Genomic DNA, 24745 nt, shown 5'->3' with positions numbered 1-24745 from the left:
GTTCGTTTTCTCACACAAACCGCTCGTTTCGTGTCTTAGGCCATCAGTGTGTACTTACATTTACGAGTCATTAAATCATGTTTAATTTGGACTTCTCTGTGCATGCTCTTTGAGGTGGTGACCATAGACCTCCATTATATGACTGACAGACAAGTACGGTTTGACCTAAAAATATAAAAATTGAAACTACTGCGGAAACAAAGACACATACACCTTGGATGCCCTTGAGGTAAGCTAAAACATACCAAAAATTAATTTCAAAGTGAACTATCCCTTTAATACAAGAGCAAATGTCTGCCAATGGCATAAAAATGGGTTTCCCTTTAAATTAAGTTTATTTTTCTTATTTAAATGGTAGATATTTTTAGTCACTTAATTTTCATAATTTTTTCAGAAAGCAATTTCAATTTCAATGTATATGAAGCAGAAGCACAATTAAAAACAACTGCCGTTGACCAAAATACAAACACACAAGTAGACGAGAAAGCATAAAAAAGTTTAACTCATGAATTATAAACCAGATCAAATAAAAATGAAAACATTTAGAATAAAAAACAAGACTCGCTATCTTACATAACTTTACTTCTCAAGTAAACGTGTCTTAATCAAGAATGTTTACATATTTGTACTGGAAAACGAGAAAAAGTTAGATTTTTTTTTTTTTTTTTTTTTGCAGTTTGCCAAACATTTTTTCAGAAAATTTAAGAAGATATATATTTTTAATGTATATTCCTACTTTGTTTAAATACAGAATGAGTCAGTTTACAGAGGAGAGAAATGATTCTTTTATTTTTATAAATCGGTTAAATAGATATAAATGCAGCAAAGGAAATACAGAATGTCTAAGATTCATGGATATAGTCGGAATTCTCAATTAGGCCCATCTGCTCTTTACGAACGAAGAGGAAATTAGAAAGAAAATCATAAAACACATGTGACTGCATCAGAGAGCTGGATGTACAATATATATTGCATAATCGTATAACATAATTATATAATGTTCTAATAGCAAGTGATGTGTGAAATATCACAAAATAAGAAACTATCAGAAAAAAGGGGGAAAAAAACAACATAAAAGAACATGCAAATAGCTACTAGTCTCTCCTGCTCAGAACTGGACAGCCAAGCGAAAAAAAAAAAAAAAAAAGATTACTTGAAATTAGGTTTAGTATGTTATAATTATTAGACAATCTGTTAGATATTTAAAGTTGAAATGACAAAAAAAAAAGTATATATATATTTTTTTTTACAAAACCCGGGTTTAACAAAAATAACTAATATGTAATATATAGTGTTCTAATGTTGATATTGATATACGGTTAAATAAATCATTTTGATTTCTATTGAACTATTAGGGCCCTGTCCCAAATTGCACCTTCCTCACTGTCGTAACGTAACGTCGGAGTTTGCTTCAATGTGGGCTCTCGCAAACATCCTTCCGAAACCGAGAATGACAAACCACGCCCCTACTACGCCCCCTAAAATGAAACGGCCAATCAGCACCTCCCTCTAGAAACCCTGATGTCTCACTAGACCGGCTCTTCTTTTACTGTGGCGGTAAAGTATTTTAATTATGAAACTCCTTAGTAAATGTTGATTTGATTGAAGGGGTAGGGTTAGGGTAGCTATAATTACCATATCATTTGTTTAATGCTTTTCTAATAGCTGGTATTTCATCCTTAAAGGGATAGTTCACCCAAAAATTCTGTCATAATTCCCTCACCCTCAAGTTGTTCCAAACTGTATGAATTTCTTTCTACTGTTGAACACAAAAGAAGATATTTAGAAGAATGTCAGTAACCAAACAGTAGATGGACCCCATTGACTTCAATAGTATGAGAAAAAACTATTGAAGTCAATGGGGTCCATCTACTGTTTGGTTTCTCACATTCTTCAAAATATCTTCTTTTGTGTTCAACAGTAGAAAGAAATTCATACAGGTTTTGAACAACTTGAGGGTGAGGGAATTATGACAGAATTGTAATTTTTTGGGTGTACTATCCCTTTAAATAATATTTGAAAGCAATATAAGTTGGCCTTACAAACATCTCATACATAAACATGAAAGAAATGTACTTGAAAAGATCGTTTCCGCTTGTTTCTCAGCACGAGGCGTAACTTTGTAGTAGTGTGGGACGCACACAGACCCTACTGTAGTAAGTCCACTAGACCGTAGTGCATATGAAGTGTGCCTTTTGGGACAGGGCCTAAAGCGATTTTAATTCATTGTAGGTTTCAGAGAGAACGCTGATTGAGTCAAGCAGACGACGGGTCGTTGTTTTTACAATCAGATAGTGTACGATTACATAAATAAATACTTTTAATGTGCAAACTCGCATGTTTGCTTTGAAGTTTTAGTGCGCAATGCAACGTAAGATGAGTAGTGTTAGTCACATTTTTTATACGTACCGTTACATTTTAACATGCACAGAAATTAAATCATATTAAATGTAGAACTACATTTTCACTTTCACTTTTCCATCTTATGCCACATCATCACGCAACTCTAACAACGTCTTTCTGTGGGAAAACAATCCAAGTTCCTCCCTCCAGTCAAAAACACATGTAGCACTTGCTTAACAGGGAATATCACTTACTTCCGCTCTCACTAAATAGATGGGGATTCAGCCGTGTTTCATGGGACAATTTCAGATTTAGAGAGAACCTCATAACCAAATATACGAAACTGGGGCCTATTAAATATGCACACATGGTGGAAAATGGTTTTGACAAAGATCAAAACAAAGACGGGGCTTTATTTGGACTTCTCGGGCGCCACGGGGTCCGTTTGCATTCCGGCATCAGACTGGCGTTTTTGGCCCTGTGAGACACACCAACGCACAACGCAACATTAGTGATCATAACTTAGCAAGGAAGTCTTTGGTTTTTAATGGCGCCTGAAGCAAAACCCCTCGCAACCTGTCTGACAACTACTGTTTTATTTAGCTAAAGTACCAACAGCGGATCTTGCTCCGACACGTCAATGGTGAAATTACACGCTTTATTATCGGTGTATGCTGTGATTATGCAGGGATGAAACCACCAATAACCGTGGATAATAATAATGAACACAAATTCATTTAAATGAATGAAGAGGCTAAAAAACAAATATTGCAACTAAGATTAGAATAACATGAGATTTCATGCAATATTATTAGATTTCATGCAGTTATAAAATATCATATGCAAATGTTTTCAAATATTTATTACATTTTTAATTAGCATGTATTAAAGCGCAATACAAATGAGAGTTCATATTTATGTGGAATTGATTGACGTAAATGTTGGTGACTGAGGCCATCTAGTGGTCATACACTGTCAAAGTTGATTCTTGTTTATGTTTTAAGATTAACAGCCAGCAAACAATACCAAAAGTATCAGGATGGTTAGACGTCGCACAGAATTACAAAACACTTCTCAGCATTTCACTGACAAACTACATGCAAGTGAACAGTTAAACTAGATAGACCTCGTGTCCTCGGTCCACTCCCCTGCCCTTGGTGAGCTCTGTGTTTTTACTTAACCAGGTTTTTGAAGAACAGCTGGAGGGAGTTCCTCTTCTCCAGCTTTCGAGGCATGTTGGGCGAGGAGTTATCCGTGCTCCCGATGGATTTGTTGTCCGGGGCCGTTTGTGGTGCTGGGACGGCAGGTTTGGGCTCCTCTTTGGCCTTCACGACTGGAGCAGCTTCTGCCACAGGAGGTGGAGCTGGAGTCTCCTTCTTGGCCTCTGGTGCCTTGAGTTGATATAAATCAATGGTGGTTAATGAGATTAATGATATATATATATATATATATATATAAAGAAATTAATATTTTTGTTTATTGATCAAAAGTGACAGTAAAGACTTTTATAATGTTACAAATGATTTCTATTTCAAGTAAATGCTGTTCTTTTGAACTTTAAATTCATCCACAATTGTTTTCCACAATTATATGATTGATAATAATGAGAAATTGGGAACACTTTACAATAAGGTCCCGTTAGTTAATGCATTAACTAATATTAAATAACATTTGTTAGAGTATTTATTTATCTTTATTAAATGTGAGTTAATACAAATGCAATTGTTCAATGTTAGTTTATGCTAGCTCAGGTCCATTAAATAATATTAACAGATACAACTTTTGATTTTAACAATGTATTAGTAACTGTTGAAATTAACATGAACTAATATTAGTAAATGCTTGGGAAGTATTTTTCAGCGTTAGTTTATGTTAACAAATGAAACCTTATTGTAAAGTGTTACCAAGAAATGTTTAGAATTTCGAATTATAATTTTAAAAAGTTATTTTTAAATTGTAATAATATTTTAATAATAAATTAAAATATTATTAAATTAAATTAATCAAATTAAAATAAAAAATTATTAAATTAATAAAATTAAAATAATATTGTAATAATACATTGCTTTTGGTGTATTTTTGATCAAATGAATACAGTTTTGATGAGAACGAGAGGCTGTACAACCCCTAACATTTATTAATAAACTTATACTATACACTCAAAAAAATAATAATTTTGGGTCAAATATGGACAAACTCAAACATTGGGTTAAAAATGTCATTTAAAAATGTAACCCAATGGCTGGGTTTGTCCAAAATTGGGTTAAAACAACCCAGCATTTTTTAGAGTGTATATATATATATATATATATATATTATATCATATTATAAAACAAAATGTTTAATCATGTAATTATTAAAAAAATACTAAAATAATACTAAAAAAATAGAACATTATTAAGAAAGTCTAAGGCTAATGCAAATAAGTGAAAATAAGTGAAATACAAAAAAGGATTATTTGATGATCAAATAATAAACCAATGCAATCCATATCTATACTTCAAATACACTATCACAAAGAAAGATCATATGAGAGTAAAGAATTTTAGTAGAAATGAATTACTCAGAAAACAGTCTATACAGGATTACGTGTGTATACGATTACATATACATATTATATTGCTTAAATATTTGATTAATAACTGTGCAAAAAAAGGCCTGTTCACACCAAAGACGATAATTATAACAATAACGACAAATATAAAAATCGTTCTAAATATAAAAGAATAGCAGACTTCACACCACAAGTATAAAGACAGAGAGAACTGATATAGTTTGAATCACTTCCAGATTTCAGCCAATCAGAATCCATCCTCGAACAGACTTTAATAAACTGCAGAGTGGACACTAGTATCGTTACTTGGTGTGAACGGCCTTTAGATATGCGTTTTCCCCCCTGTAAAGATCATTTAAACTTGTAGTGCCAGGGAACAGACACGGACAACACAAACACACATGTCAGGCGTAAGGTTGAGCAATGCAACAAAATCAATCAGTTTGGTTAATGCAAGAATGGCCACCGCATCGTGCCATTACCGATCTAGCAGACATGAGGGAGATGCTGGCGGCAGCGCTGGACGCGGCTGCCTGGATCCTAGAGTTCACTTGGCCTAGCAGTACCTCAAATTCACACAGACCTGTTATTGCATGCAGTGCTCCAATGCAGAAACACAATCACCTGGACTTGAATTCATCTGGAGATTACCTTGGGTTTGAACATGTTTCCAAAAGTGGATTTTTTCTCTTGTTTCTTCTCTTCTGGTTTTGGTGCCGGAGGTTCTTCGGGTTTGGCAGAAGCCTCAAGGGTGCTGCTCTTCGAAGCGTCTACCTGGTGTTTCAGAGGAAGAGAACAGCAAACGAAAGAACAGTGTGAAGATTCAAGAAGGTGCTCAATTGATTGTGTGAATCATCAGTGGAGAGGTTAAAACAGACATCTAGCTTTACTACAGACTGCTGCATTTATACGTCAGAGCCTCGTTTTCTTGTGGCACTTTCCAAAATGAGGGTATAAAACAGTCAAGAAATGTTAAAGGGGTGGTTCAGGATTTTGTACATCGGGCCTCATTTCCAAGTTAGACTTAGTGTTATCTTTCAGTGGAGACAGTTTTCAAAAATTATCATCCAGTCGTTCCAGTTGCATGAGGCCCGATGTACAAAATCCTGAACCACCCCTTTAAAATGTCATATATAAATGTATGACATGTCCTAACTTTTGTTAACATGGTTGCAGAGTTCATTTAAAATATTTGAGAATTAAATAATATATATTTAAATAATTATATATATAATCTTGGAATTATATATATATATATATATATATATATATATATATGAAGAGTTCAGATGCAAAAGCCTCTAAATGCCATTTGAAATTTTCTTCTAAAATGGCCATTTTTATCAAGCTTGTATATTTAAGTTCAGTAATTTCACTTAAATGACAATTAATAGGTAATTATCATTGCCATTTAAGTGAAATTACTGAACTTAAATATACAAGCTTGATAAAAATTATCATTTTAGAAGAACATTTAAAATGGCACTTAGAGGCTTTTGCATCTGAACTCTTCATATATTTATATATAATAATTATTTAAAAAAAAAAATATATATATATATATATATATATATATATAAATCTAAATAAAATTCCAAAATTATATATATAATTATACAAATATATATTATTTCATTCTCAAATATTTTAAAAATTTAATCACATTTATTTTAAATGAGGTCTGCAACCATGTTAACAAAAGTTAGGACATGTGTGTGTGTGTGTGTGTGTGTGTGTGTGTCTGTGTGTGTGTATTTTCTTTAGTTTTTGGGAACGTTTATCAACATTAGGTCTGAAATCTTGGAATTTTATATGTATATATATACACTCTCAAATATGTAATATATCTTATATATAATATAATATTGATGTTGATAAACTTATATTTCAATAAGATCTGAAATCTTGGAATTTTATTTAGGTTTATATATATATAAACCTAAATAAAATTCCAAGATTTCAGACCAAATGTTGGTGTAGAAAAACTTACATTTCCCATAAACTAAAGAAAACACACACACACACACACACACGCACTCATACACAAACACACACACAAATGTATATCATTTATAATTCTTTATCATCTTGATGAATACACTCTAAACGAAGATTTGGGTCAAATATGGACAAACCCAAATGTTGGGTTAAAAATGTAATTTCAAATTTTAACCCAACTTCAACTGTAAATTTTGGAATTGCATTTTTAACCCAAAATTTGTGTTTGTCCATTTTTTGACCCAAATTTGGGTTGAAACAACCCAGCATTTTTTTTTAGAGTGTAAGATTACAATTTAACTGAAAATTGTGTAAAAATGTAGATTATTTGACTAGTTTCCGTCCCAATTTTTCATTTTGAAAGTTGGAAACAGGTTAACACAATAATTCTAGGTTGAATAATTCATGTATTCTCTCTCAGGAGAACACGACAGTCGTGACGCGACACCGTTTTATAGCCCGTTTACAGAAAGCTCCAAGCATGTACATGATGCAAGCACGTAAATAAATAGTAGACGACTGATTTTATTTAGGAAGACAGTCCCACCACCGTGCTGTATTTACCTGTACCTCAACCGGCTTTTTCTCTTCAACCACAACAGGCTGTAGGCAAGCAAATATTAGCATTAATTTTGCAGTAATCCTCAATTCCCAAGGCACTTAACACTGCCTGTTTATTCTAGCAAAGACAAATACTGAGTCACAGGTTACAGAAAGCCTTTACATGAGCCTCAAGTCGCTGAATAAATCTGATGTAAGTATGAAGTGGAGGCATGGAGAGCAGTGGAACCCAAAGCGCATGGTTTAGTTGGCCGACTGTTGTGACATGAGGTAATGGCTGCTGTCAACATGATGTCAACATAATGGACGTTCACTGACTCATTCAATGAGTTTCCTGCTAATTGAATGGCCTATGTGTGAAAACATTTCTTTGAATATTACATATTATAGCTCTCTCACACAACGGGCTCCTTGGATTAATTTGCATGTCAGTTCTGTTAATATCAGAATAGCCTATTCTTGTTCTCATTTACCACTCTTGATGTCTTAGCACTGGCTCCACTGGAGGTCGCCGCCTGAACTTTTGACACCACCTTGCCTAGCAACACCTCAAATTCACATTACTCAGTTATGGTGTGCCACATAAGCTATATTTAAAGTATTATAAGAGTCTAAGTCTCACCCCAGAAGCAAAAGAGGACAACTTTATTTATGTGGTTTATTGTCCCCTACGTGTACTCCTGCCAGTTTGGGCTTACCTTTGGACGGAAGAGTTTGCTGAATGAACTGTCTTTAGTTTTGGTCTTGGCAGATCCCTCTGCTTTTGCTGAAGCTGCCGCCGCTGCTTTTGTTGCAGACGTTTCCTCTTTTTTCACCACCGGCTCTGCTTTACTCTCCATCTTAGGTGGAGCTGGGGGAGGAGGAGGAGGAGCCTTGGGTGTTTCCTGTGCCTTAAAAAAAGTGTGCAACTGGTTTTATTACAAAACAGCAGATGGTTTACATCATCCATCCATCCATCTATCCATCTATCCATCTATCTATCTATCTATCTATCTATCTATCTATCTATCTATCTATCTATCTATCTATCTATCTATCTTTCTTAATTATTAAAACCAAATATTTTTTTAAAGTAGATTTCGTGTCGTGTGATTGTATAGCTTATTAAAATAAGATTATACTAACAGCACAAAATGATAAAAATGATTCATAAATGTTATAATGCTGATAATATTATATGGCTCACATTTGTTGGCGGTGCTGGTGGAGTCTCTTTCTGTGACTGAGGAATAAATATTAGGACAGTAAATATCAAGCATCGCCTGCATTTAGGACAATATTCATACATCAGTTTTTTTGCAAAGTAATCTAAGCTTGCTTGTTTTTATATTTATAAATGTATTTATGTATAAATAAATAAATCTAAAATGAGGAATTCATTTATGTATAAATATTTTGTTATTTATTAACAAATACATTTATAAACACAATTTAGGGTATCAGTTTAAAACTGAAAACAATATTATTCAGAAATAAAAACCGAAAGTATACTGACACTGTAGATTGCCAGATTGGAACAACAACTACATAAATAAGTGAATACATAAAAAATTTTAATAGGGCTGTCAAACGATTAATCGCATCCAAAATAAAAGTTTGTGTTTACATAATATATGTGGGTGCACTGTGTATAATTATTTTATATATATAAATACACACACATGCTTGTATATATTTAAGACATATTTTCATGTATATACTGTATATAGATTTATATATAATTTATATTATATATAAATAATATTTTTTTCTTAAATATACATGCATATGTGAGTATTTATATATATATACACAAAATAATTTTATTTTATTAAACAAACTTTTATTTTGGATGCAATTAATCGCGATCAATCGGTTGACAGCCCTAAATTTTAATAATTAAAAATATTAAATAATTAAAAATAATATATAATATAATATAGACCTTCAAATGGATTAATCATGATTAATTTCATCTAATATAAATGTTTGTGTTTATATAATATGTGTGTGTGTGTGTGTGTACACACATATATTTATATATTATATGGATACATACTGTATATAGATAGATAGATACATATATACATATATATATATATATATATAGATAGATAGATAGATAGATAGATAGATAGATAGATAGATAGATAGATATGTATATACATGGATGGATGGATGGATGGATGGATATGTACATGAATTAAAAACACAAACTTTTATGTTAGATGCGATTAATCGATTTGATGTCACTAAATACAAAATAATCTCATGAATATAAATGAGTAGTGTTGTGACAGTCAGGGTTTTATTACCTGTTCTTTTGAAGCATCAGGAGTGGCTTTGGCTTCTTTGCTCGTTTTGGTCGGAGTGACCTTCGCATGCAGAAAAGAGAATGGAGACAAGGAAACATTAGAGTGACTGTGAAAAAGTGTCAGAGTGGCATGCTTAAGCATATATTGCTCCTTCAGGTACTCCATGTGGGAAGGACAGGCCTACTCGTCTGCATGGAGATGAAGATTGAGATATCAAAAATGTATCGTTTGCAAGGATAATGGCTGTCTGTCAAACTCAGACGCTGTGTGGACGGGCTCGCTTCGCCACGGGCACACAAAGAGCTCCCTGGCAGAGGCCGTTCTGAACATGCTTCTCATATTGAGTCAGCCTTTGTCCTCTGGAGATGGCGTAGGCCTACCCGTGCTTTATCACAACTCCAAACGCACAGGCCTCCCTTGTGAGCTCACATTATACAGCAAACAAAAGGCTGACACTGTCTGACATGTCCAAAGGCTTGATTTAGAAGAGTGCCAAGGGTGGTTTAACAGATTAAAGATGCAGTGTAACACATACCACAATGATGGAGTAAAAATGCATCATTGTAGTCTAGTACAGCAGATTATCGGATAGCAGTCAGTAATACAGAAATACACACCTTTCTGCTCTTCTATATAAGTTATATATTATATAAACACTCATATTTGTCAGTTAATATTTCTTTGAAAGCTTTGAAAGAACAATGCACTCGAAAAAAATTCAATTCACTCCAAAACAAATAAAAATAAATCTCTTGAATGCACTGAAACCCCTTTTGAATGCATTTATGTAAATGTAGACTTTGAAACTTTATATCGAAAGCATTAGCAAAATTCAAATTTGTACTTACAAATGTTTTGAAAAAGTTCATAACTGTCTTTTCTGTTGCTTTAATGTCCTCTGATGGATGGTTTTCTTCCGTGACTTCCACAGGACAGGGTTCGAGAGTTTCACCCTCCGGCTCCGGCTGTGTGCTGGTCTTTATGTCCACTGGATCCTATAGACAAATCCAGAGAATTAGCCCTTGGACATGTGTTACAACCCTTACAGCTGATGTGCAATAGATGCATTGAAATAGGGGCACAATTCCATCCATGCCTCTGCCTACTCGAGTCAGCAGCAACAATCATCCTATTATTAACGCCTGTTTCCCCCCCCTCACTCATTGATATTCAGAAATGTGCTGGGCTTAAAGTCTGCGTGCTTTATATTACAGTAAAATGCATCATGTTTAAATTAGAGTATGCGTTCGGCTTGTTATATTTTACAGAAAATCACTTTTAGAGAGCTAAATGTTGAACATATCAGATTTAACTGCACATGATGACTGGTGTACAGTTACAGAGGGTCTTCATTAGTTACTGGATGTTATTTGAATTTCATGCAAATGGAAACCACAAAAGAAAAAGACAAAACAAAGACGTACAATGTTTAAAACGGGTACACTACCGATCATTTTTTTAAAAATTATTATGATTTTTTTGGATGTTTTCCTTCTGCTCACCATGGCTGCATGTATTTGATCAAAACTATAGTAATATTTAATATGTTAACGATTTTAAAATGACACTTTTTCCTGTGAATTTTCACATCAAATCATTCTAATATGCATAAAACTTGCTGATAATTTACCAACCCCCATGTCATCCAAGATATCCATGTCTTTCTTTATTCAGTCGAAAAGAAATTAAGGTTTTTGGTGAAAACATTCCAGGATTTTTCTCCATATAATGGACCTAAATGGGAACCAAACGGTTCAAGGTCCAAAAGACACTTTCAGTACAAACTGCAAACTGTTGAAAGAGCTTTAAACGATTCCAGACGATGAATAAGGGTCTTATCAAGCGAAACGATCGCTCGCAAATATATTACAATTTTACTTTTTAAATCAAATAAATGCAGCCTTGGTGAGCATACGAGGCTTCTTTAAGAAAAAAAAAACATAATTAGTTATAAATTATGATCGGTAGTTTATATAGAGACAACAGAAGAATCAAACATGCTGACAAAAAAGTGTTTTTTAATGTAATAAGTTTCGACGACACATTCGGGTAGTTAATTTTGTGTTAATCGACGACAAGCATCTTGAGGAAAGGAGCTAGTAGGTTCATACATGCGGCGAGTTTGTCCATGCGGCGCCTTTCTCGTTGAAAGAACATTGTTTGTCGTAACTGACCTTATCCAGACATGTGAACTCATCCGGGCAAACCTCAATTGTGATGTGAATAAGGCCTTTATCAGCACTTACATCTACACTGAATGGCTTATAGGAAGAATCTTCTAAAGCCTTTGTGCAAATGGACTTGAGTTGGGAAAGAATTTGAGTAGATTCGGCTGAATTACATTGAAAATCTTCTGAACGTCCACTATGGTTCAGGGGTCGACCTGGTTCCTCAATAATCTCCCAACTCTCCTCATCTGTTTTCATCAGTTTTTTAGAAATAGGTTCATCCGTCAGATGTTTGGTAGCTTCACACATTGGGACGTCCTCACATGCTAATTGTTCCCTTTCATCTGATATGATGCTTTCAACCATTTGAAGAAGTTCCTTGTCTTCTAGCAAGGCCTGTTCAGCATCCGCAGCCTTAGGTTCTTCATCTTCTGGAACCTCAGCATCAGCCGTTAATGGTAATTCAGATTTATGAAGTCCTACATGTATCTCACTGGCTTTTCTTGTAACTGGCTCTTCAGCAACAGATACTGGTTCTTGTTCGGTGGGCAGATCTGGTAGGACCTCCGGGCATGTCACGTCTTCAGCGTTCGCGCTTGATGACTCCATCGAGATGTTCTTCGTCAATGAGCTTGGGCTTTTGGGTTGCGCGGGAATAGCGTCGACCAATTGCAATTTGAGCTTCTCCGCAACTTCCTCAAGAATCTCCTTTTGGTCTGAATTAATGAAGACTTTATCCTTTTGGAATGAGAAATTGGTAAATGTGAATCAGAATGCACGAGGTTTTTGCGATTTTACGAGGATTAGTTGTTCCCTGGTTAATGCTCGGCAAAACTATTCAGATATCCATCCAAAAATAACCATGACCTTATGCACTTAATATACTGGAAAAATGCAGTGTTGTTTCAACCAATGTATGGGTCAACAGTTGGGTTTGTCCATATTTGACCCAAACATCGGTTGAAACAACACTGCATTTTTAGAGTCTATTTTACCTGTCTATTTTTAAGTCCTTGGTGAAAACCTACCTTTTCTCTTTAGCATACTGATCTCCTTTTAAGTATTTTTTTATGTTATAATTGGGTCTCTGACAAGGCTACTTGTAGCTTTGCTGCCTTTTATGTGTGATATGCTTATTTTTGCTCTTATTTCTGTGTTCTGTAAAGCACTTTGGTCTGTCTAAGCGGCTGTTTAAATGTGCTATATAAATAAATGAACTTGAACTAGCATTTTTAGAGTACTAGAGTACTAAATCATTCTTTGTTTTATTGTGAATCTGCTTTTTTCAAGCTTATTTTTACATCCTACATCCTTTCCGATGTCAAATAATGAGAACACATTTGTTTAGGGACCAACTGTAAAAACTTATTTTCATGATTTATTTTCACAACTTAGAAAATTAATGTGGTTTAGATAATATCAATATTTTGAGTCTCTGTTGATTAAACTCATTTTTTTTTTATTTCAATGAACTCAAAAACTTAAGGCAACCAGGTAACTTAATTGTTTTAAGTTAAACCAGCAATATTTTTCAGTTATTAGCATGCAAATTATTAGGATATTACTAGGCTATTTATTAGTACTTATAAAGCATATGAATGCCTTATTCTGCATGACTATACACTACATCCCTTAATCCTACCCAATACCTAAACTTAAAGGAGTAGTTCACTTTTCAAAAAACTTTTGCTGATAGTTTACTCACCCCCATGTCATCCAATATGTCCATGTCTCGAAAAGAAATTAAGGTTTTTGATGAAAACATTCCAGGATTTTCTCCATATAATGGACTTTACTGGTAACCAAATGGTTCAAGGTCCAAAAGACACTTTCAGTGCAAACTGCAAACTGTTCAAAGGGCTTTAAATGGCTTTTAGTCAATTCGTTCGTTGAATGAGCCAAATGACTCGAAAAAAGATTTGTTCATTTTGATGAACGAGTTCGAACAGGAGAGTCACACAGAACAGAGTAAGGCGAGCATTTGAGCTTATAAAACGTAAACTTTGTTATTTATTTATTAAATGAGCGATTGTTTCGCTTGATAAGACCCTTATTCGTCGTCTGGAATTGTTTAAAGCCCTTTGAACAGTTTGTAGTTTTCACTGAAACTGTCTTTTGGACCTTGAACCGTCTGGTTCCCATTGAAGTCCATTATATGGAGAAAAATTCTGGAATGTTTCCATCAAAAACCTTAATTTCTTTTCGAGACATGGACATCTTGGATGACATGGGGGTGAGTAAATTATCAGCAAAAGTTTTTTTTCAAAAGTGAACTACTCCTTTAACAACTACCTTCCAAAATATTATCGTAGTTATAATTAGTTAATAGTGAGAATTGGACCCTAAACTAAAATGTGACCCAAATCATTTTTCTGTCCAAACTAATAGCAAAACTACTGTGCAATGTGACGAATCATAAAGAACTATTAATATCTTACGTTTAAAATACAACCATTTCACTGTGGACGGGGTTACCAGAGAAATCAAGAGGCTGTGAAAATGTAAAGGAGAAATTATACTGAATTAGTAAAATAATAAATGAACAACGTTGCAACTTCTACTTACAGGCTGCAAGTCAATTTTCAGATCCACGAGGGCGTCAACTGAATCGTTGCTTTCTAATGCAGGTTTCACAGGTTCACTCTTCTTTTTGAACATTTTACCAAAGAGGGTGGTCACCTCATCTTCACTGGGCTTCGGGACTGTTTTGGGTGGTTCTGCATTTTTTACGACTGTGGTTTTTTGCTCGGAGGTTGTTGCCACATGTGCGGGTCCGTTGAGTTTACAGCCGTCTACCTCCTCTTTTTTTGGTGGCTTTGGTTCATTTTTGATGGTCACTGGTGGGGGTTCACTCTTTTGCTCCACTGCTGCGGTTTTGCTAGCCACTAGACAAAAGAAAACGCACAAGGATAGATAACATATATGCTGCCTTTAGTTAAAAGTTTGACTAATAATAAATCATAATACACACCCAGTTCTTATAGCTTAGGCCTTATTCATATCTAGTTTAATGGTCTGACATTTAAAGGTAACTCTATCTAGTCCCGCCAAAGTTACACAAGCATATTCAACAAGACTGTGCACATATTTCTACAAGCATTGTGCAACTTTCATTCTCTCATGCATGCATGCATCTACCGGATTCTATGAGATATATATCACTCACATTGAGATATATATCACTCACAATGCACTTGTGAGTGCACTTCCCTTCTATAAAGGCTTTGTGAAAGTGTTAGCAACTACAAACTAGCAATGCACACAAAACGCAAATTAAACATTGCTTTATCCACCATGCATCTGACTACAACACCCAAAGTTTATACAGAGCTTTGAGACATGTTTTCGAATGTGGGTTGACTTGCTGAGTTAATCCAAACAATGTAAATGCCTTCAAGTCTAACTCTTGCAGATCTTTACTTTGAGAGAATATGCAAGGAGATACATTGGTAACACTTTATGGGATTTAGTTAATGCATTAGTTACCATTAACTGTAACAATGAGCAATATATTTTTACAGCATTTATTAACCGTGTTTACGTTAGTTTATATTAGGGCTGTCAAACGATTAATCACGATTAATCGCATCCAAAATAAAAATTTGTGTGTATAATTATTTTGTGTGTGTGTATATATATATATATATATATATATATATATATATATATATACACACACACACACACACGCATGCATCTATATTTAAGAAAAAATATTCTTTATATATAAAGTATTTATATTTATATATAATATAAATGATATATAAATCTATATACAGTATATACATGAAAATATTTCTTAAATATATACAAGCATGTGTGTGCATTTATATATATTTAATAATTATACACAGTGCACCCACATATATTATGTAAACACAAACTTTTATTTTGGATGCGATTAATCACAATTAATCGTGATTAATCGCTTGACAGCCCTAGTTTATACAAATGTTCAAAGTGCATTAACTAATGTTAACGGATCCAACTTTTGATTTAAAAAAACGTATTAGTAAATGTTGAGATTAACATTAACTATGAGTATGATTAATAAATGCAGTAAAAGTATTGTTCATTGTTAGTTCATGTTAACTAATGCAGTTAACTAATGTTAATAAATGAAACATTGCAAAGTGTTACCGATACGTTTAGCCACATATATTATCTAAACACAAACTTTTATTTTGGATGAGATTAATCGTGATTAATCGTTTGACAGCCCTAATTGGTAAAACTTTACAGGGTCTAATTTGTTAATATTAGCTAATGTATTAGTTACCATGAACTGTAACAATGAGCAACATTTTTTTTACAGTATTTATTAAACGGGTTTACGTAAGTTTATACAAATGTTCATGTTAGTTCAAAGTACAGATCCAACAAACGTACAAGTAAATGTTGAGATTGACATATGAGTATGATTAATAAATGCCGCATTGTTCATTGATAGTTCATGTTAACTAATGCAGTTAACTAATGTTAATAAATGAAACATTTAGCCACATAAACAAAATAAATGTGCAGTATATAGTATAGATACCAAGTTCAGTTCCATCTGGATTCGGGACTGCATGTCCATTCAGATCTCCATTCTTCACTTTTTTCTCAGCATTTGTCTGGTAATGACATTGTTTAGGTTCATAATATGTAGTTGTCCCTCAAGGTACTTACAAGAGTATTTCAAATGCTGGAAAAGCACCTAAATATAATTTTTTCTTGTATATACATTTAACATAAAAGTATTGATGTTGAAAATATACCATAAGGTAATAAATAATAAACCGATGTTATATGTCAACTACACACAAAAATGTAATTTACCTTTGGCGGTCTTTTCTGAGTTGATTGTTCATTCCCCATCTTCACTTCAAGTCAGCAACTGAATATCAGCATTGACATTGAAAACAGTTATTGCATATTAATATGAGGAAAATACCCACAATATAATTGTTCCAAGTCTGTTACGTGGGCTGAATTCAATCAGATGAAGACTAAAAATCCCACACTGCAGAGAAATGAGTTTTTGTCTTGTTTTCAGTACAAATATCTAAGCATTCCTAGATCAAACTGCAATTTCTTAAGAAGCGAAATGACATAAGGTTTCTTATTCTGAAAAAGGGTAACACTTTATTTTAAGGTGACGTTAAATGGTACTTAAATAAGCACTGGGTAATATTATTTAACTACATGAACTTACTGTAGAGTTAGGGTTTGGTTTAGTTGTAATTATGCATAATTTACTGTACTATAGTAAGTATGCACCGTTTATAGTATGTAGTACCATTTAACTAAGTCAAAACATTTAGCAAATAAAATGTCCGCCAAAAATAATCATTTTCCTTTTAAATTAAGTTTATTTTTCTTACCCTATTGGAAGAACTTTTTCATATTTTAAGTAACTTTGTTTCTCAAGTAAATGCATCTTGATTTAAACATGTTTAGATATTTGTACTTGAAAACAAAGCTATTTTTTATTAGCTTCATTGCAGTCCAATGGGAAAACTACAGATTTCTGCAGGGTGGAGTAGCTTCTGACTTGTTTTTGTGAAGGTTGTAAGTTCAATCCCCAAAAAAGGGATGATAACTAAATATTAAATAATACTTCTAACTATTAAATAACTTAAATATTGGTATTTACCTTTTGTACTGTCCTGTGGCCCAAACTGACAATTAGAGTCTGTGTACAGTTTCCAAACCTCGATTAAAGTAATCACCAGCGATGTGCTATCTGTCAAGCCTGTGTGTATACATATACCTGTCCTAAAAGAGGGCGGGGCTCAAAACTCATTACCTTAATACACTGTGGATGAGACATGGCCTGTGAACCTATTAGCCCTGATGAACTCAGCATCTTGTCCTTTTGTTTCTCACCGATGCGCTTTTCCATCTAAAAAAAGTGACAGGATTTTCACACGTCAATGATAAGACAATCAGACAATATAATCCACTCATTCAAAGTTGTTACCCAGAGAAAGTGTCAAGCTGAACTGAGAACAGTCTGTTTTGTAGGTGTGGTTGGCCCCAAACAGGATGTGTGTAGGATATAATGCAAAAGTTTATTTGCACAGTGTGACTCTCATCCAGGGCTTGAGTACAGAGTACATGATGCCAAGCTTACCAACATAAGCCTTTATTTATTCAATGATTCCTCACTGGCAGAATACATTAAAGAAACATGACAAACACTTAATTGAGAGAGTTACGACGTGAATAATGAGAGAGGCTTCAATTAAAATATTTTGATTTTCAGGATTTTTTTTAAAGAATGTTAATAATGTGATGCTGAATATGAAGCGGCACAACTGTTTTCAACAGTGATAAGAAATGTTTCTTGAGCAGCAAATCATCATATTAGAATGATTTCTGAAGGATCATGCACTGAAAACTGGAGTAATTATGATAAAAATTCAGCTTTGATCAACGGAATCAATTACGTTTGAAAATATATTCAAAAAGAAAACAACTTTTTTAAATTGTAAGATTTAAAAAAAGTGTATTTTTGATTAAATAAATGCAGCCTTGTTGAGCATAAGAAACTTAGGTAAGGTAGAGTAAGTTGACTTTAAATAATACTAAAGGGATAGTTCAACCAGATATTTGGAAGAATGATGGTAAACCAAAGAGTTGATGGACCCCATTGACTTCCATAGTGAAAACAGAAATACTATGGAAGTCAATGGGGTCCATCAGCTCTTTGGTTACCGACATTGTTCAAAATATATTCTTTAATATTCAACAGAAGAAATAAATGTCATCATCATGTCTTTTGCTATAATGACAGCAGAACTGATGATGATCATGTTCTCCAGCTTGATGTTTCAAAGAACATCTTATGCTCTGATGGAAGCAAGAACATTTGACCATCTTAAATATTTCTTTATTTTCACATTTAAAAAATAAATCAATTCTTCCTGTGTTTTTAAGTTCATATTAGATCTAATACCAATCAAAGGGGTTTATTGATTGGATTATCTTATCTTTACAGCCTATTAAACTGATCAATTTAAGCTCGTCCTCCAACATACAGAGTCAGAGATTATTTTTTGATGTAATGATGAACCTTGGATTTGCTCCAGACTGTAAAATAAATCCTAAAGTGAAGTACAGTCTAAATCCTAAACATTTGTACAATGGATTGCTGTGGACTGTTGGCAAATGGCAGGCTTATGTTAAATGACACGGAAACTATATATTTTGATTTCTAAGGCAAGAATTCAGCAAATATTGACATGTGGGATGAATTGCAAATTAATTAAATTAATTAATCAGTATACGGTGGTCAAACGTGTGGAATAACTGGAAGTATTCTGTTCACCAAGACTGCATTTATTTGATGAAAAATACAGTAAAAACAGCAATATTGTGAAATATTATTTCAATCCAAAGGAACTGTTTATGACTTTAATATATTTTAAACTGTAATTTATTCCTGTGATGCAAAGCTGAATTTCCAGCATCATTACTCCAGTCTTCAATGTCACATGACCCTTCAGAAATCATTCTGATATGATGATTTGAGGCTCAAGAAACTGCTATATAATTTGTGGAAACTACCATTTAAAAATTTGGACTAGGCAAGAGCTTTAAAAAAAAATCTAAATTAATTTTATTCAACAAGGATGCATTAAATTTATCATTTATTTGAGTAACGGTAAACATAAGATTTCAAAAGATTTCAAATAAATGCTGTTGTTTTGAACTTTTATTCATCAAAGAACCATGGAAAAATTTTTGTTGGTTTCCACCAAAATATTAAGCAGCAGAAACTGTTTTCAACATTGATAATAATAAAATCCATTAAAAATAATTGAGCACATTTATATATATATATATATATATATATATATATATATTAAACAGATAATTTAAAATGTAATAATAGCTTATTTCACAATATGACCCTTTTTTTGATCAAACAAATTCAGCGCTGGTGAGAATAAGAGACTTCTTTCAAAAACAATAAAAAAAATCTTAATTATTCCAAACTTTTGACGAAACTTTGAATTGATTAACAGACATAATTTGTAATAATGCAATAACAGATTTTGACAATGATTCTCTCGACTGTTTAGAAAATGGAAGAATACAGATTGACATGAAGAAAATATTATTTTTGAAAACAGCAGCAAATATCAAGTTTACTGCATTAATTCAGTGATATAATTACACGGCAAATGCATTTCATTGTGATCCCCTAGACTTATTCCTGGCGTGGCCTTTTTCTTGAGTGTTTTATCATATATGACCAATTGAGTTGACATTTGAAGATATTTTTCTCGACATAATATCAATTCTTTTCATTGCACAAGCATAAATGCATACAGTACATGCTGACTGTCTCCCACATAGGGGCCCAGTCAGGCTGTCTTATTCCTTCTCCATTCCCCTGACTGTAAATGCAACTATTTGATTCACATGTGGTTGTTAGAGCTGAGGAATTTGCCAAAGTGCACTGTAAACCCTTTAACATCTCATGAAATAAATGTCAAACAAAACACTAACATGTACAGTGCACTGTGCTTTTCCTATTCAACAGAAAGCATGACAACGAACAAAAGGAGTAGATCCGCAGAGGGTGAGATTTTGTCATGTAAGCGCCGTTCATGGATACAGAGTCACATTGTAAATGTACACACCGGGGGCGAAAGGCAAATTCCTCTGTGGTCACTGTGAACTTGAGCTGCCATCATGAAATGAATTCTTGCGAAAGGCAAACAGGGAAAAAGGTCGCAGAAAATGCAATGGATGCATCATAGTTTTCATCTAATTATTCTTTGGTAGTCATTGATGCTCTTGTAGCTTTAAAAAGAATCATAAACGAATATAGTAAGGTTGGGAAAAGGGGGTGATTGTCCATTATCTCAATATTTGTCTTTGGGTGTAACACTGTTTACAAAAAGGAGCTTCAAGAAGCACTAGCAACCACTGTGAGTTTGCTCAGTCAGTTTCTGTCATTATGTTAACTATATATTCAACAGCTTGACTGTTTTACTTGGTTACCACTAACACATCGGACACTCAACCACATCCTTAAGCTGATAGATAGTTCACCCAAAAATAATACAAATTCTGTCATCATTTCTTAAAAACACAACAGAAGATATTCCAATATCCTTTGAATTTCTGTTTTTCTGGCAGAACAATTAGCACAACAAGGTTAAAGTCAGTTATAAGGATGGATTCTTATGAGAATGGTATAAAGTATAAATGTTTCAGCTATATGCCACTTTTGGCTCTGAGGATTTTTAGAAACTAGCCTAGGCCAACAACAACATTTTATAAAACATTTTAGGGGCGAAACTGTTGGTCGGGCTGGAAATAAAAGCTGTGATGTACTCTCAGTTCTGAAACACTGAGGAAAGATTTCACGCAGTACACAACTATTTGATATTAAACTTTTTCAAATTGTGATAAGCATTGGCTTTTGATTTTTTTTTTTTTTTTTTTGGTTCTTGGATATGGCAAAATCTACAAGGCCAAAAAAGGTGGACACAACTACTACTACTACTACTGTCCTACTACTGTGTAAGTCGAGTTCTGAAAATCCAAACCACAAAGAAACATCGTATTATGTAAGTTATTACAGTCAAACATTATATTTCATGCTCCCTCTGTCAAAAGTAGCTACCATATTTATTTGAAACGGCAACAGAAGCACCACCGAGCACCATAAACTGTGCAGAGCAAGCAAATGTATGAATACCCACGTGCTCCATTCCGCCGCAGTCCACGCGCGTGCACGCAGTCCGCTTCCGGTTCAAAGATGGCAGCCACCATGAAGAAAGGAGTGGTATGTGTTCACATATCTTTTACTGTCTATGGTTCACATTAACTGCTTTCTGTTCAGATTTACGACGTTTTAGTGATGCAGACATATCTAAAACGGTTCACGAAACGGTTAATCGTGGGACGCTGGAAAGTATCTATTCCCATCTGCTAAATGGCTAACGTCACAGTATTCATGATTGTCTGGCTTTGATTCTTATTATTTAAGTTCACGTTCATCGTTCTGCTGTTATAGCAGCACATTTTCTTTCTCATATGCCATTATTTAGGTCATAAAGTAAATATCTACTTATGACACTGTATGCTAAAGTTACAGCTTTATTATCTTTATTTGAAAATATAGATATTTCTAGATAGAAATGCATAGAATCGTACACACACCAAGCTTACTGTTTTGTGTGACGTGGATTTAATTGCCGACTTATTTTTACAACATATATTTTCCATCAAATGTAATGTCATTATAATGTTGTAAAAATGTCATTTAATGTCACGTCATGTGTTTACACAAAGCATAGGAAGAAAATTATTTCACGGCATTATTATTATTTTAGCTTTTTATAATATTTTTTTTAATATAAAGAGCAAACGGTTTTGTTTACAGTGGAATAAATGTGATTAATAATACACAGTTTTGATTACAAATATGTGTTGAATCATAACAGGCAGCTGAAGATGTCAATGTAACATTTGAAGACCAGCAAAAGATAAACAAGTTTGCCAGAAATACAAATCGGATGTCTGAATTGAAAGATGAAATCGAGGCCAAAAAGGTAAATAGACTGTTTGATTTTTATTAGCGCTGTTAAATTGATTAATCGCATTTAACATACAAGTGTGTGTGTGTGTATATATATACATATACACACAGGACACATGTATATGTGTGAGTGAATGTATGTATATATATATATATATATATATATATATATATATACACACACACACAGACACACACACACACACACACACATGTATAAAATGTATACAAATACAATAATATACACAAACATTATGTAAAAACAAACTTTTAAGTTAAGATGCAATTAATCAATTTGATGGCATTAGTTCTTATAAATTTTAGACTGCATTTTTTCCATGTATATGCTAATCTTTTTTCCTTTTTTTTGTAGAAATCCTTACAGAATTTAGAGGATGCCAGTGAAGACCTCATGATGTGTGAGGACGATGCTATGCTGATCCCGTATCAGATCGGAGACGTGTTCATCAGTCACTCTCAAGAAGAGACGCAGGAAATGCTGGAGGCAGCAAAGGTGACATGACCCATACCATACCAAACCCTCAAGCCGTGTGTGTCCCACAGAGCGAGTCAGCCATACACATTCTGGTCCGTAGACTCTGTAAAACTTGGTCTGTAAAAAAGATCTGGAATGGAAAGGTTACAGGTTCAAATCTCATGAGTCGATTCCATGAACTACAATCATTGTGTCTTCGAATCAAGACTTAACCTCAGGTTCTTGAAGGAAAATGTAAATACTTAGGTCTACTGATTTAGTCTGCTTTATTTTCATTTTTTTTTTATATCATCTAGCTGTTTTCCCTTGCATACTTGCAGCAAATCGAGTACAAAACAACCTAAAATTGGTAGATAATCCTAATGTTGTAGAGAACCGATGATTAAAATTTTTACCAATTTTTACTTGCGTTTCTCGCTTGCCGAGTGTTCAATTTGAATCTTCAACATTTCCGTACTGATATTGTGGTATCCACAGGAAGCTCTGCAGGATGAGATCAAAGCTCTGGAGGGTCGTGTGTCATCCATACAGGGGGTCCTTGGAGATTTGAAGATTCAATTATATGCCAAGTTTGGAAACAACATCAATCTAGAGGCAGAAGAGAGCTGAAACCTCAAGCATGTGGACTTGATCTCACAGACTCTCAGTCTCCAACAGGATATGACATTTCTACGTTTCAGTTTTCACCCTGTTTACTCTACTGATGTTTGTTGCATTTCACATGTTGTTATGTTTAGTGTATTATCTGAGCTATTGCATGCAGGTTGTTTTGAGGCTGGATAAGAGGCACTGATGGAAAAATAATAATAATAATAAAAAAAAGCAAAACATTTACATTGTTTCTTTCAGTTTCTGCTTCTTATTGGCATGATTGAATAGACCTAGCATAGTGGTTAAAGTTTTGAGCTGGTAATGGGAAGGTCGCAGGTTCTAATCCTTCACGTTTCAGCTCATAAATACACTCGGTGAACACAGACAGACATCTATCCTCAGGTTATGATAGTGTAATAAGTGTACTGTGAGTTGCTTTGGATAAGTGTCAGCTAAATGATGTAGTAGATTAGTAAACCCAAGGTCATTTATTTACTGTTTAATTTATTTATTTTTTATATTTAAAGACTTAGTTCATTAATTACTCACCCTCGTGTCATTCCAAACCCGTCAGAAGATGTTTTTTGATGAAATCTGAGAGCTTTCTGTCCCTCCATTGACAGCTACGCAACTACCACTTTGACACTGCAAAAAGTTCATAAAGAGATCGTAAGACTAATTCATAGTCCCAAACCTGTACAAGATTATTTCTTCTGTTGAACACATGAGAAGGTATTTTAAACCAAACAGCTGATGGTCCCCATTGACTTCAATGGTATTTTTCTTTATGGAAGTCAATGGGGTCCATCAACTGTTTGGTTACCCATATTCTTCAAAATATCTTCTTATGTGTTCAACAGAAGAAATAAACTCATGTTTGGGAAAACTTAAGGGTGAACTAACCCTTTAAGGTCACTCAACTGCTTCAGGGATCCACATCTGAATGACATTAAATGGCAAACGTGACTTTTAGAGAATCACTGGGACTTAAGAATTAATCATTTCAAATTCAGATCTGCTGTAAGACATGATGATAAAAGGTTTGCAGTGCATATCCACAATCTTGCCACTAGGAGTCTCTGTTTCTCAAGTAATTTCATTCCAGACGCATTCCCTTTAGACACTTCTCCCGGATGTTCAAGGTTGCACTGAAAGGTCACCACCACCAAATCAAGATTTCTGATTGAATCGCTC

At 33.9% G+C, this 24745-nt stretch overlaps 2 protein-coding genes across 6 annotated transcripts; one reads left to right on the top strand and one right to left on the bottom strand.

The window, feature by feature from the left end:
• Nucleotides 1-1925: 1925 nt before the first annotated feature.
• bcas1 (brain enriched myelin associated protein 1) lies at nt 1926-21694 on the bottom strand. Of its 5 annotated transcripts, XM_089124550.1 has the most exons (16): nt 21626-21694; nt 17710-17805; nt 16740-16797; nt 16459-16534; nt 14484-14803; nt 11925-12656; nt 10599-10745; nt 9751-9810; nt 8643-8678; nt 8155-8346; nt 7930-8004; nt 7460-7498; nt 5549-5671; nt 5380-5463; nt 3525-3734; nt 1926-2821 (listed from the first exon to the last, which is right to left on the bottom strand). In XM_089124550.1, exons 3-16 carry the CDS (start codon nt 16776-16778, stop codon nt 2756-2758), a joined length of 2199 nt encoding a protein of 732 aa, XP_088980676.1. In that variant the 5' UTR covers nt 16779-16797; nt 17710-17805; nt 21626-21694; the 3' UTR covers nt 1926-2755. The 5 variants fall into 5 exon arrangements, with proteins under 5 accessions (XP_088980676.1, XP_088980679.1, XP_088980677.1 ...); XM_089124553.1 differs by lacking the exons at nt 11925-12656; nt 17710-17805; nt 21626-21694 and adding an exon at nt 17557-17700; XM_089124551.1 differs by lacking the exons at nt 5380-5463; nt 7460-7498; nt 7930-8004; nt 17710-17805; nt 21626-21694 and adding an exon at nt 17557-17701.
• Nucleotides 21565-23794, top strand: pfdn4 (prefoldin subunit 4). The gene is made up of 4 exons (XM_039652670.2): nt 21565-21708; nt 22370-22477; nt 22838-22978; nt 23438-23794. Exons 1-4 carry the CDS (start codon nt 21610-21612, stop codon nt 23567-23569), a joined length of 480 nt encoding a protein of 159 aa, XP_039508604.2. The 5' UTR covers nt 21565-21609; the 3' UTR covers nt 23570-23794.
• Nucleotides 23795-24745: the final 951 nt, after the last annotated feature.

Source organism: Pimephales promelas, chromosome 20 (genome assembly GCF_988280905.1).
Source record: "Pimephales promelas chromosome 20, fPimPro1.hap1.1, whole genome shotgun sequence".
In the NCBI taxonomy this organism is placed as follows: Eukaryota; Metazoa; Chordata; class Actinopteri; order Cypriniformes; family Leuciscidae; genus Pimephales; species Pimephales promelas.
The sequence above is the reverse complement of the archived record's forward strand: the minus strand, read 5'-3'. Positions and strand labels throughout refer to the sequence as shown.

What these genes read in the sequence shown, in the direction of transcription:
- bcas1 (XM_089124550.1), bottom strand. Translation starts at nt 16,778, where the DNA reads ATGGGGAATGAACAATCAACTCAGAAAAGACCGCCAAAG. An exon ending in CTGATGCTTCAAAAGAACAG is followed by an intron (nt 8,679 to 9,750) that starts GTAATAAAACCC and finishes TTTATTCCTCAG; the next exon opens with TCACAGAAAGAGACTCCACC. An exon ending in GTGCTAAGACATCAAGAGTG is followed by an intron (nt 7,499 to 7,929) that starts GTAAATGAGAAC and finishes GCTTGCCTACAG; the next exon opens with CCTGTTGTGGTTGAAGAGAA.
- pfdn4 (XM_039652670.2), top strand. Translation starts at nt 21,610, where the DNA reads ATGTATGAATACCCACGTGCTCCATTCCGCCGCAGTCCACGCGCGTGC. An exon ending in CCACCATGAAGAAAGGAGTG is followed by an intron (nt 21,709 to 22,369) that starts GTATGTGTTCAC and finishes GAATCATAACAG; the next exon opens with GCAGCTGAAGATGTCAATGT. An exon ending in ATGAAATCGAGGCCAAAAAG is followed by an intron (nt 22,478 to 22,837) that starts GTAAATAGACTG and finishes TTTTTTTTGTAG; the next exon opens with AAATCCTTACAGAATTTAGA.